Below are 13,222 nucleotides of genomic sequence, written 5' to 3' on the forward strand. Positions count from 1 at the left end.
AAAATTATTTTCGTTGCTACTCTATAACTGTAATTTTGCTACTGTTATGAATCATAATGTAAATATCTTTTTGTTTTCCGATGATCTTAGGTGATCCGTGTGAAAGGGTCGTTCGACCCCCAAAGGGGTCGAGACCCACAGGTTGAGAACCGCTTCTCTAGTGGTTTAAAACTACTCAGTGGTGGCTTCTCATAGGCTACGTTGTGCTTTCTCATCTTTGGTTTTTCAAATTCAGTTCCCTCCTCTTCCCTTCCCCACTCTATCTGGTGAATTTCAGTGCCAGTGCAGTCACAAATCCTAGTAAAGAAGCTTGGCGGAGTAACTTAGTGGTTAAGAGTTCAGACATTGCCATCAGACAGATCTGGTCAAATCCTGACTCTGCCATTTGTGTGATCTTGAGCAAATGACTTAACTTCTCTGAGCTTTTAGTTCCTCATCCATAAAATGAAGGCAATAATATCAATCTCACAGAGCTCGTCTGAATATTTAATGAGCTGTGGAAAGCCCTTAGCATAGTGATATGCAGTAAGTGCTTAAGAAATAGAAGCTGTTATTGTTTATTATTTTTGATGACTGCAGTGTAAAAATCTAGAGCGTGGTGAAGTTTTTGAAAAGAGTTGTAAAAAAATGGTTTTACATAGTTGGAAATGGAGGCAGAGAAATGAGAGGGAGAGAGATCTATCTGGCTCCAACTGAAACAATAGCCCACGGCTTCAGGCAGGGCAGGTTAGTGGTCAAGAGTGTGTGTCTGTTGGACTCGCTGAGTTCAAATCCCTTCTTTGCTACTTACTAGATGCATTGCATTGGGCAAGTGACCTCTCCTATAGAGCCTCAGCTTAGAAAAGTAGGATTTGCTAATAGTGTCAAAACCTTACAGGGCTATCCTTACAAGACACACAGTGCTGGCACAGAGTCAACAATCAGCAGTTCAGGTCTCATGGCGCTCACTTCCTGGAAATCTGTCTAATTCAACATCTAAGGCTGGAAGGAATGATGCTCATAAGGACTAGGAAAGGGCTTAGTCATGTTCAGTGGATAGAGAATAAAACAATCTCCAAATGTGAGCCCTTTCAACACGGTGCTTTATTGGAGGGTACAGTGTAAGGTGAAAGCCATAGGGAGGATGCTTTCCAGGGGCAATACTCAGTCCTCGCAATACTCCTTGGTGTTTAGGTTCTTGTGGTCTTTGTTGTATGGGGCCTTTGAAAAGCAGATGGCAGCATTGCGGTCGCAGTTGCAGATGAAGGCCTGGCATGGTTTGTTTTTGCCTGGAAAAGAGCAAGAGGAGAGGACTGAGCCAAGGATCCTGTTTTGTACAACCCAAGGGCAGGAAGGATAAACTGGAGTAATTCGGTGGCCAGTCCATCAGTGCACATTTAGGGTGGACAGATTAAGCAAATAAAAATACCAGAATTTCAGATAAACAAATGAATGCAATGTTTGGGACATAGACTACAAAAGCGTTCATTGTCTATCTCAAAGTCAAATTTAACTGGGCAACGTGTGTTTTATCTGGAGATCCTAGGTGTGATCGTTGCCTTTTGGAAAGTCTTGTCTATTTCATACCCCTAAATGAGCTCACTGTTTTTAAAACCCATATAGCTGCAGATCTCTGATAACATAGGCAAACAATTATAAACCATCTGGAAAACACTAAAACACACGCTTAAGACCGCAAAGTATTGTACATTTCAACTTAGTGAAGTTTAGTAAGCCAATCGCTCTACTTTACAGCATGTATTTTAAAAAGTATAGAATAGCATTACAATAGAATATTATACAGACATTTAAAAGAATTAAGTATGTCTGTATGTGGAAATATTTCCCAGATATTTTATTAAAGGAAAAAATAACTAGTAAATCCTAAAAAATTTGAAGAGATATATATATCTAATTGGTTATCTTTGGGTAGTAGGATTATAAGTGCCTTCCACTTTTCATGACATATATTTCTGTAGAGTTTGAAACTGCATTATTCTGGCCTTGTTTACGTTTATAACCCAAAAAATAACACAGATAACATTTAAAATGCATTTGAACGTTATTATCCATAATTTAATTGTGTATCTCTGCTTACCTTCAATAATCTTATTCAAATTTTGTCTCTGCTCCTTTCTTTTAAAAATCTCAAATGCTTTCTTTGCCCAGCAAATGTCCATTGAAGCATAAATTAGCAATTCGATTATAAAGTGCACAGTGAGATAATTATTTAGCGAGTTATTGTTAATTAATATGAACAAACCCCCTGTGATGCAGGCTTCTTGACCTGGTGGGCGGGGGAGGGCAGCTACATTAAAAAGACATTATTTGTAAAAAATGTGTGTGTATGTGAGTATATTTCCCCTGGGAAGAGGCTCCATAGCTTTCATCCGGTTTGTAAGGGAGTCTGGAATCCATAGCAAGGAAACTTTGCCAGTCAAGTTGTAGTGTAAAAATATGATTTCCCATATATATGACCTTCCAACGTGGAGCAGGACCTGTTTACCAGGGGACTGTGTAAGCAAATTAAGCCACATTATGCCACAATTAAAGGAATAACCATGAAGACTATGGGGCAATACAGGAAAATGGTCATAACATGGTGATAAGAGAGAAAAAGCAGAATGCAAGGTCGTATCTAGCCTCTGCATTCACCAACTATTTACTGAGCACCTACTATATGCCAGGCACTGCTCTAGATTCTGGGGATAGAGCATTTAAGAAAACAGATAGTAATCCCTGTTCCTCTGGATCCCACTTTCTATTGGAGAGATAGAAAATAAAGAACTAAACATATCAGACGTTGATAAATTCTATGGAGAAAATAAAGCAGCGAGAGAAGACAGAGAATGGTGGAGACATGGAGGGAATATGCATGTGATTTTTAAAAATGCAGTGAGGGAAGACCTCACTGTAAAAGCGACATCTGAAGAAAGACCTGGAGTGAGGGCGTGACCCAGGCAGATTTTCGGTGGGAAGTGTTTCGTGAGGAAGAAACAAAGGATTTGAGGTTGGGGTTAGGGGCACAGGCCTAGCCACAATTCAAATGACATAAACCTTATTCCAAGGACAGGGGCAAAAAGGAACATGGAGGCATGAAACCATTTATTTCTTAGGATGGTGAGATTCCAGGTAACTTTTTTCTCGGCATTTCTGGATTTGAATTATGGTTATTCCAATGCTGTTTGTACAGCAGTGACAATACCTTCATCTCTCTGAATTGTCTGCTCTTCAGAATTGCCTTCATGGAGGGACACATTTCACCATGAAAGCTGCATAACTTAGTGATTAAGACCAGAGACTTTGAAATCAGAAGCAATTCAGTTCAAATGCCTGCCCTGTCACTCATAAGCTGTGTGATTTGGGGCAGGTGACTATTTTTGAGCCTCAGCTTCCTAACCTGTAAAATGGGGTTAATAAAACCTATCTCATGGGGCCGGCCGAGTGGCTCAGTTGGTTAAGAGCTCGCTCAAGAGTTTGAGCTCTGAGCAACAGTGGTTCAAGTCCAGCCCGAGCTGAGCAGCCGCTGAGCTGCCAATAGGTAGCAGGATGGCTCAGCTAAAAACAAAAAAGGAAAACAAAACAAAACAAAAACCTATCTCATATACACACCTGGCCTAGACCTGGCATGTAATAAGAGCTTAATAAATGCTAGATCTGAGCTCTTTTTTAATGAAATAACAAAGCAGTATAGCATGACAGTTAAGAATAGAGGCTTTGGAGTCATACAGACAGACCTGTGTTCAAAAACCAAACACCACTGTTTATAAGCTGAGTGCCCTGGGGCAAATGGCTCAGCCTTCTGAGCCTCAGTTTCTTCATCTGTAAAATGGGGATAATAATGGTACACTTTCTGGCACCAAGAAAATGATCAATAAATGGCGGCTATCATTACCATTATGCTCCCCCCACCCCCATGCCTACTGAGAGCCTACAAGCCAACAAAAGGGTCAACATACTGCTGCAGGTGATCTCTGAGCCAGAGCATGTGTATGAGTAGATTTTGGTATAGGGGTTGTCCAGAAGGAATTTGCAGCTGTCCAGCTTCTTGGCTTGGTCGTAGCACCGGTCATGTGTCTGACAGCACCTGGAGAGGGGGAGGGACAGAGCTGAGGCAGGAGAAACCACAGCAGGGCAGCCTGTACCTGTTCTCTCAGAAACAGACGGAGATGTTTTCGCTGACATGCTCCGAGAGATATTGGCTTTTTGAGGTGAAAAAGTTTAAGTCCTTTTATCGTGTTTATTGAAGGAGCCTTTAAAAAGGGTTGCAGGAGGGCCAGCCTAGTGGCTCAGTGGGTTAAGAGCTTGCTCAAGAGTGCTAGCTCTGAGCAACAGTGGTTCCATTCCTGGTACGAGCGGAGCTGCCAACAGGTGGCAGGATGGCTCAGCTATTAAAAAAAAAAAAAGAAAAAGAAACGAAGAAAAAGGGTTTCAGGAGTACGGTGCGATCATATATTCTGAAGGGTGACAATTGAGTAGTGCCTGTGATGTTTTGTGTTGCAATGTCCTGCCCACTAGAGGGCAGCAGCAGCCAGCACCTCACATCTCCGACGTTCCGCTCTCCATTGGATTCATGGTCCTATCTTGGACCATAGTTGTTTATAAGAGGTGAAAATATGTTATCCTTAGCAAATGTGCAAATTCCCTTTCTGTGCCTCCTTGTGAGGTCCTTGGCTTGTGCCCACCTCCCACCGCACCGGCACCCCACTCTCCCTTGCAGGTCAATCACTCACGCGTCTAGTTCATCCACAGGGGTGCCGGATCCACCCAGGCCACAGTAGCAGCCGTAGTTGTTGTAATCCTTCAAGGGGTCGCTCTCCGGCATCGTGCATTTGATCATGTTGCGGAACTGCCACACTGCCCGCGGACTGATACCGTACCCGGCAGCGCCCACTGGAAGAAGATAAGTAGGAGTTCAAATCTGTCCTGGTTGGCTCTGCCTTCTCAGGCTCCAGGCTGCCCACCTCCCCACCTCTGCCAGCTGCCTCCTCAGAAAAGAGCTGAACACAGAAACTTGGTAAAGTGACTACAGGTTTGTTTTTGTTTTTTAATGAAAACGTAACAACTTTTTTCATTGAGATCAAATTCACATAAAATCCGCTATTTTAGCCACTTAAAGTGTACAATTCAGTGGTTTTTAGTATGATCACAGAGTTGTGCAAACATCACCACTAATTCCAGAATACTTTCATCACCCCCCCCCAAAGAACACTCTGTACCCATTAGGAAAGCTCCCCTTTCTACCCTTCCCTCTGGCAGCTGCTTATCTGCTTTCTGTCTCTGTGGGTTTGCCTATTCTGAATACCTCATATAAATGGAATCACACCATATGTGACCTTGTGTGACTGGCTTCTTTCACTTTGCATCATGTTTTTGAGGTTCATTCATGTTATAACATGTATTGGTACGTCTTCCCTTTTCGTAGCTGAATAATATTCCACTATATGGCTAGACCACATTTTGTTCATTCATCACTCGATGGCCATTTGGGTTGTTTCTGCTTTTTGACTATTGTGAATTAGTGCTGCTATTAACATTTGTGTATTAGTTTTTGTGTGTGTGAACATGTGTTTTCATGGAAATGGTTTTAAACTATCCCCGCTATCTATCCAGCAAATATTTTTTGAGCACCTACTGTGGGCCAGTCACTGACCTAGGAGCTGGAGATACATCAGTGAATGAATAAAAATTCTATAACCTTACTGAGCTTAGATCCTAGTGGGGAAGAAAACCAGTAAGCAATAAATGTAATAAATAAGGACATCGGATACTATGTTAGAGGGCGGAAAAATTGGAGCAGGGTAGGGAGAATCTAAAATGGGGGGCTGAGTGGGGGATGGTGGGGTTGAGGTGGTGCAGGAGTGTAAGGAATAGTGAGGAGGCCTCTGTGGGCTGCCATCTTCAACCTCTTTTCTGCCTCAAGGCCCACGCACCTGCTGTTCTCTCTGCTTGGCACACTTGTCATCTTACTTTTTAAAAGGCTGGAAGATCTTAGTTTAAATGAAACTCCTCAAAAAGGCCCTTCCTAAAAAAAAAAAGCTTTTCCTGACCACCCAAGCTAAGTGGCTCCTCTGCTATCATTTTTTTTCATGTTCTTTGTTTCATAGTACCTCTCACAATCTGTACCCACCTGTTTATTTAATGCCTCGCTCTCTCTCTCAAAGGGTCATAAACTCAAAGACAGGCTTTTATTCCCCAGGGCTGACATTGGGCCCCACACATAGTAGGCACTCAATAAATATATGATGAGTTAAATGAATGAAATAATACGTGAATTAAATAAAGTGCGTGGCACATAGTAGGTACTCAATAAGTTTCTACTAAATAAGTTTGAAAAGTCTACCACTGGCCGAGTGTTTGCCGAACCAAGCACAATGCTTGGCTCAGCAGGCTCAGGGAAATGGGACCTCTTCACCCCATTTGCAGAGCCCTACCCTGTGAGATTTGGTGCCCTAAAGACACGATGGCATGAAATGATTTTGGGGTCCTGTTTCAGTCAGCCACCAGTATCGTCTCTTTGCCCCATGCCTTGCCCTTTCTTTCCTTGATCTGCTGTGTCATCTGGAGCCATTCCATGTGTTTAAACACCAGGGCCAAGGAAGGGCAGCAGCTGGTCTCTCGCCCCTATGAGCAGCCTCCAAGGTGGCAGCCAACAGAGGCTGCGTCCAGGAGCAGGGGCCTGGAGCCTGCTCAGACGAGAGTGGCCTAGCTACCTTGGCCCATCTCCAGACCTCCCTCTTGCTTTCCTCTGTTTTTTCTCTCTCTGATCCAGCCAGCTCTGCTCTTTGTAGAGGCCAGACCTGCACAAAGCTACTGCTCGTGTGTGTGTGTGTGTGTGTGTGTGTGTGTGTGTGTGTGTGTGTGTGTTCCTCGGAACGGGAACATGGCTCATTCATCCCTGATTCCCCCATCTCAACCCAGAACCTGATACCTCGGTGGCTCTGATACCATCAACGTTGAATGAATGAATGCAGGATGGGTGAATGAGGTGGGATTTGAATTCCAATGTATCTGATTTCATTCCTTCATTCAATAAACGGTGGAAACGGCACTATCCCTGCTTTCATGGAACCCAAGCTTTGGTGCAGATTGGGGGTAAACAAGGAAATGAATCAACAAGAAACAAATTACAGGCAAAGATAGGTGCCAGGAAGACCTTGTACCAAGGCAATATGGTAGAAAGGAAAGAGAGAGGGCTCTCGTAGCCTGGGGTGGGCAGGTTAGGCCTTTCAGAGAGGAGTCATCTGAAGTCAGAGCTGAAGGTTGAAAGGTGCCAGCTGTAAGGGGATTTGAGGTAACCCCAAGACGGGAGCTCTTAAGTCCCACAGGGAGCCCTCGATAAAGAATTCAGGTCTGGGGGCGGCTGGTTAACTCAGGAAGTTAGAGCGCAGGCTCACAACACCAAGGTTGCTGGTTTGATTCCCACAATGGGCTGCACGGAGTTGCGCCCTCCACAACTAGATTGAAGACAACTACTTGACTTGGAGCTGATGGGTCCTAGAAAAATACACTGTTCCCGAATAAAATTTCTTTAAAAAAAAAAAAAGAATTTAGGTCTGGCCAGTCCTGTAGCCTGTGGCCCCCATTCCAGAGGACTAATCTTAGCCTATGAAGTGGGTGGAGCTGGAAAGACTTGCCTACCTGTGAGCAGAGCAGCCAGCACAAGGAGTTTCATCCTGTTGTCAAGTTGGTGAGTGAGAGAAAGGACTGAGGCTACTTAAGGCCTCCCTCCTTATAGTCACCAGGAGGCCCCAAGATAAGGCTATAGTATTTGCTTTGCTCCCTCCTCCTGATTTCGAGTTGTCCTTGAGTCTGTTACGCGAATAACCCTGATGGACAAGTTAGACCAGCCAGTAAGAGGTCATGGAAGTAGTGTATGTATTGTTTATCAACACTTTTTAACGAAAGGGGCTATTTCTGGAGTTGCACATCTTGGAATCTTGACCCTCACACCCACCCCTTGGCACTCAGCCCAGCTTCATCGTTGAAGGGGTGGGAGGGTGGCAAAGCCATCAACCCCATTGAACAACTGGGAGAAGGGGACTGGAAAGAAATGACTGCTGCCTCCATGTCTTCTCATGTGTCTAGGTCTGAGCCATGGGTCTCATTGAATGGTGCCATCAGTCATGCACTTTGCAGGTGAGGAAACGGGTTCAGAGAGGTGAAGTAACTTGTGCCAGGTCACACAGCTAGCAAATGGCAGAGCAGGGGCTCCAACTTCGGTATGTGTGATTCTGAGACTCATGTTTTATTTTTTTCCCATTAACTGATACCAGCCCCCTCCTCCATTCCCCACTGTGGGTTTGTAAGATAACCCTCAAAGGCTTGGCTCTGACTTGTAGAATAAAGAAGGATTTTAGAGCTGTCATATCAAATGTCTGCATAACATTTTTTTTTTTAGTGAAATTCATGTAGCTAGCATAAAATTAACCATTTGGTTTTTATTCTTTAATTTTATTTATTTATTTATTTTTTTAAATTGGGGAATTGGGGGAGGGGAACAGCGTTGGGGAATCAGGGAAGGGGAACAGACAAGTTGCTGTCCTTTTGTTCTTAAGTCTAGTTGTGGAGGACGTCGCTTTACTGGCCCATGTTGGTATTATCATTGCTTTTCCTGGGTGAGGCAGTCACTCGCCGGCCATTGGACGGCCGCTCATGGCGGCTCATGGCAGCTCACGCCTGCTGCCGGCCACTCACGCTGGCTGCCGGCCACTCACGGTAGCTCAGGGCAGCCCACTGCAGCTCCACTGCAGCCTACGCCATCGCCTGCGACTCAACTCATGGCAGCCCAGCTCCAGGTCGAGCGGTTGTTCACCATCTTAGCTGTAGAGGGCGCAACATCACTGGCCTTCATGTGGGATCCCAACTGGGGCCCTGCTGCTCAGAGCTGGCATCCCAAGCCAACTCTTAACCAACACGCCACTCAGCCAGCCCACCATCTGGTTTTTAAAGTGAACAATTCAGTGGCATTTAATACTTGTATATTCACAGTGTGGTGTAACTATCATCCCTGTCTAGTTCCAGAACATTTTCATCCTCCCCAAAGGAAACCCTGTAGCCATTAGCTGTCACTCTCTCCCAACCCTGACAACCACTACTGCTTTTTGTCTCTATAGATTACCTATTCTGGATATTTCACATGATATGTAATACTTCATAATTGGTTTACTTGGTGTTCTACTGTTGAGTTCCTATGTGATCTCTGCAGCAACCCTGTGTTTTCATTTTACTTATTTATGCATTCATTTACTTATTTTTCTTGAGCAAAGTTCCCACAGACCCTCCAGCCTGTCCGGCCCCATCCTCTCTCATAGCTTCGCCTATTATTAATATCTTATATTAGTATGATACATTTGTTATGATTAATGAATCCATATTGACGCATTATTATTATCATAAAAAATAGTATTAATAAACTCAAGCCCATAGCTTATGCAGATTTCCTTAACTTTTACCAAATGTCCTTTTTCTGTTTCAGGATCCAATCCAAGATAGCATATTATCTTAAGGCGTCATGTCTCCTCAGGCCCCTCTTGGCTGTGGCGGTTTCTCAGACTCCCTTGTCGTTGATGACCTTGACAGTTTGAGTTGTCCTAGTCAGATTATATCGTAGGATGCCCCTCTGTTGGAATGTGTCTGAGGATCAACTCATGATTAGACTGGAGTTTAGTTATGGGTTTGGAGGAGGAAGGTCACAGAAGTACAGTGCTATTTTCATCACGTGGCCATGTTCTATTGAATCATCTTTTATCCCGGATGCACCTGGGCCACGTTCCCGATGCGGACACCAAGGCTCAGCATGGGGTGGAGCTGGAAATGACCATGCCCACACTTGAACTCACACCTGCCTCTTCCCACTGAACTAGTTCCCTCCACCCCGGGCAAGGTTATGTTGTGTGTGAGTCAGGGCACGATCAATTGGCCTCATCTTAACCCTGTGTTCTCTGCTAACGTACTTTTTTCCTGGAGCGTGTACCAGGGCCAAGAAAGAAGAAATCCATGTGAAAAGGGTACCAAGAAAGAAGAAATCCATGTGAAAAGGGCTTCCCTGTTTCATCCCAAGTCCAGGAGTCTCAGGAAAGTTCCTTCGGCGAATGAGATAACACCAAAGCAGCATTTAGGAAGCAGGTGGGGAAACTGAGGCCCAGAAAGTCAAAACGATCTATTATATTTGCTTGGGCCTGATTCTGCTCCCATTTGATCCAGGTTATTCTCATGCCACCTGTCTGTTCGTCTGTTTCTACATCTGTTCAGTAGGGTAGCCGTTAGCCACATGTGGCGATTTAAATTCATTAATTAAATAATATAAAAAAATCAGTTTCTCGGTTTCACCAGCTGCATTTCAAGGGTCCCGTAGCTACATGTGGCTAGCGGCTGCTGTATTGGACAGCACAGATATAGTATGTTTTCATCATTACAGAAGGTTCTGTTGGACAGTGCTGTTCGGGATGTGACAGATCCCAGGACTGTGAGAGCTACTAGAGGGAGAGTAGGGTTAGCTCAGGACCCCATGTCAGCCTGATGAATCGCCTGCCTCCTCAGCCCTCAGAATGAGTGAAGGCTAAAGAAAGGGAAGGCTTGTACAGAAAAATGCGAAGTCCCCCTTATGTGGGTTTTTTGGGGTCAGAACGAAACAGAGGAATGAATAGACACCATCCCTGTTGGGGGCGGGGGAGGGGGGTTGGTCTGAGAAAGGAGAAGTAGCTGGTGCTACAAAACCCTCTAAGGCAAATAGTATTAACTACCCTTTATTGAGTGCTAACTCTATTCCAGGTCCCATGCTAAGAATTTGGCACAAACCTCTGAGGTAGGTCCAATTACAAACTCCATTTTCGAGGAAACGATTGAGGCTCAGAGAGGTTAGGGAATTGCCCCAATGTCACACAGCAGGACCAAGATGTGAGTTGGATCTGATGTTTATGATCCCAGAATATCATCACCTCATGACAGAGAATTACAGTAGTGGGTGGGGGTGCCGAAAGTCCCCAGAGGCCAGGAGGTTTTTAGTCTTGCCTTCTTTCCTTCTTCTCCCCTCCTCCTCCAGCCAGCTGGAGGCCTTCCACAAGGGCAGGCTGCACAAATTCCCACATGCAATTTGTGCTGAGGCTTTGGCAAAGGACCTGGTGGGGGAAGGGTCAGGCTGCTACTAGAACCTTCTTTTCCTGGAAAGAGACCTACTAAACGTGATAGTCCTAACCTCTGCCGGGAACACAGAGGTGGTGGAGGAATGGACCTGGCAAGTCACTAGATAGACCGCCCAGCCACTACACAGTCTGTACCATGACCTCCTGCTACCCTGGATCCATGCACAGGTGTGTACAGCACAGCTTCTCCCAGCCTGGGAAAAACACACTCTCCAGTGGAAAGAACAGCTCAGGATAGCTTCTTGGTTCCTTCAGGTGACAGCATACCCACACTCCAGCAAGGTCACACCTGCCCAGCCCCTAAAGGACATGGCTCCTGCTACCAGGAAATGCTTGAAAGTAGCCACTAGCTACCATTATGGTGAGTGCTTTGATATGCTGGGTACTAGGCTAAAGGCTTTACATGCATTGTTTTTCAGCCTCACAAACATCTTTTGGCATCGTTGTTATTGTTTCATCACCTTCCCCTTTTTACAGATAAGACAGGCTCAGAGAGTTGAAGGCTCACACAGCTAGAAAGTGGTAGAGATAAGATTTGAACCTGCGTGCCTGCCTCTCAGTCCAGGGCTGCTCTCTTCAATAAATAATAATAATAATAATAATAATAATAATAATAATAATAATAATGATAATAATGGCAACAACTAACATCCCTTGAGTGCAGGGCCAGGAAAGATGATAAGAGCTTTACACAGGTTAGCCTACAATCAAGTGCTATTAGAGATGAGCAAATTGAGGCAGTATTCCAAAGTATTTAAACCTTTTTCCACACCCAAAGCCATGGGCCTCAGCATCTGGATTTCCACCAAGTCTCCTAACTGCTCGAGCAGCACCGGATCTCCACCTCCTTTATCCACCCAGAGGAGTTCTTTTGGATATTTCTGTATTTTGTTCTTCTGTATTTTGGATATTAACCTCTTATCAGACAGATGATTTGCAAATATTTTCTCCTGTACCATAGGTTGCCTTTCACTTGGTTGCATCCTTTGATGCACAAAAGTTTTCAAGTTTGATGTAGTTCCATCTGTCTGTTTGCTTTTGTTGCTGGTGCTTTTGGTCTCACATCCACTAAAGCATTGCCAACTCCAAGGCCATGAAGCTTTTCCTCTGTTTTCCTCTAGTGTTATAGTTTCAGGTCTTGCATGTAGGTCTTTAATCCATTTTGAGCTAACTTTATTAGATGGCGTTAAGGGTTCAATTTTATTGTTTTGCACATGGATATCCAGTGTTCCCAACCCTATTTATTGAAGAAACTGTCCTTTCCACATTGAGTGGCTTTGGCACCCTTGTTGAAGGATCATTTGTCCAACTAAGTAATAGTGTATTTCTGGGCTCTCTATTCTATTCCATTGGCCTGTCTCTATGTCAGTGCCTCCCCCCAACACACTTTGTTTATTTTTATTACAATAGCTTTTCTAATGTTTGAAATCAGAAAGTGTCACTCCTCCGACTTTTTCAAAATTGTTTCAACCATTTGGGGTCTCTTGAGATTCCATGTGAACTTTTGTTTTCCTATTTCTGCTAAAAATGCCATTGGGATTTTGATAGGTGTTCCACTGAATCTGCAAATCCCTCTGGGTAGTGTGGATATCTTAACAATATTGTCTTCCTATCCACGAACACAGGGCGTCGTTCCATTTATTTGTGTCTTCTTTAATTTCTTTTAGAAGTGTTTTGTAGTTTTCACTGTACAAGTCTTTCACCTGGTTATGTTGGTTAAGTTCATTCCTAAGCATTTAATTATTTTTGATGCTACTGCAAATAGAATTGTTTCAATTTCCTTTTCCAATGGTTCATTGTTAGTGTATAGAAAGTTGATTATGTATCCTGCAACTGTGCTGAATTATTTTATTAGTTCTAACACTTTTTTCTTTGTGTGCATGTGGAATCTTTAGGGTTTTCTATGTATAAGATCATGTCATCTATGAACAGGATATTTTTACTTCTTCCTTTCCAATTTGGGTGGCTTTTATTTCTTTTTCCTTCCCAACTGCTCTGGGTAGGACTTCCAATACTATCTGAATAGAAGTGGCCAGAGTGGGCATTCTTCCCTTGCTCCTGATCTGAGAGAAAAAGCTTTCAGTAGGAACTTTTAAAAA

The 13,222-nt window shown here is 43.9% G+C and overlaps 1 protein-coding gene across 1 annotated transcript; it reads right to left on the reverse strand.

Annotated features, from left to right (window-relative positions):
• Positions 1-1,064: 1,064 nt before the first annotated feature.
• Positions 1,065-7,724, reverse strand: PLA2G1B (phospholipase A2 group IB). Its single transcript, XM_019649071.1, has 4 exons — positions 7,621-7,724; positions 4,713-4,872; positions 3,939-4,066; positions 1,065-1,268 (listed from the first exon to the last, which is right to left on the reverse strand). Exons 1-4 carry the CDS (start codon positions 7,652-7,654, stop codon positions 1,144-1,146), a joined length of 447 nt encoding a protein of 148 aa, XP_019504616.1. The 5' UTR covers positions 7,655-7,724; the 3' UTR covers positions 1,065-1,143.
• Positions 7,725-13,222: the final 5,498 nt, after the last annotated feature.

This window comes from Hipposideros armiger, unplaced genomic scaffold, assembly GCF_001890085.2.
Source record: "Hipposideros armiger isolate ML-2016 unplaced genomic scaffold, ASM189008v1 scaffold_129, whole genome shotgun sequence".
In the NCBI taxonomy this organism is placed as follows: domain Eukaryota; kingdom Metazoa; phylum Chordata; class Mammalia; order Chiroptera; family Hipposideridae; genus Hipposideros; species Hipposideros armiger.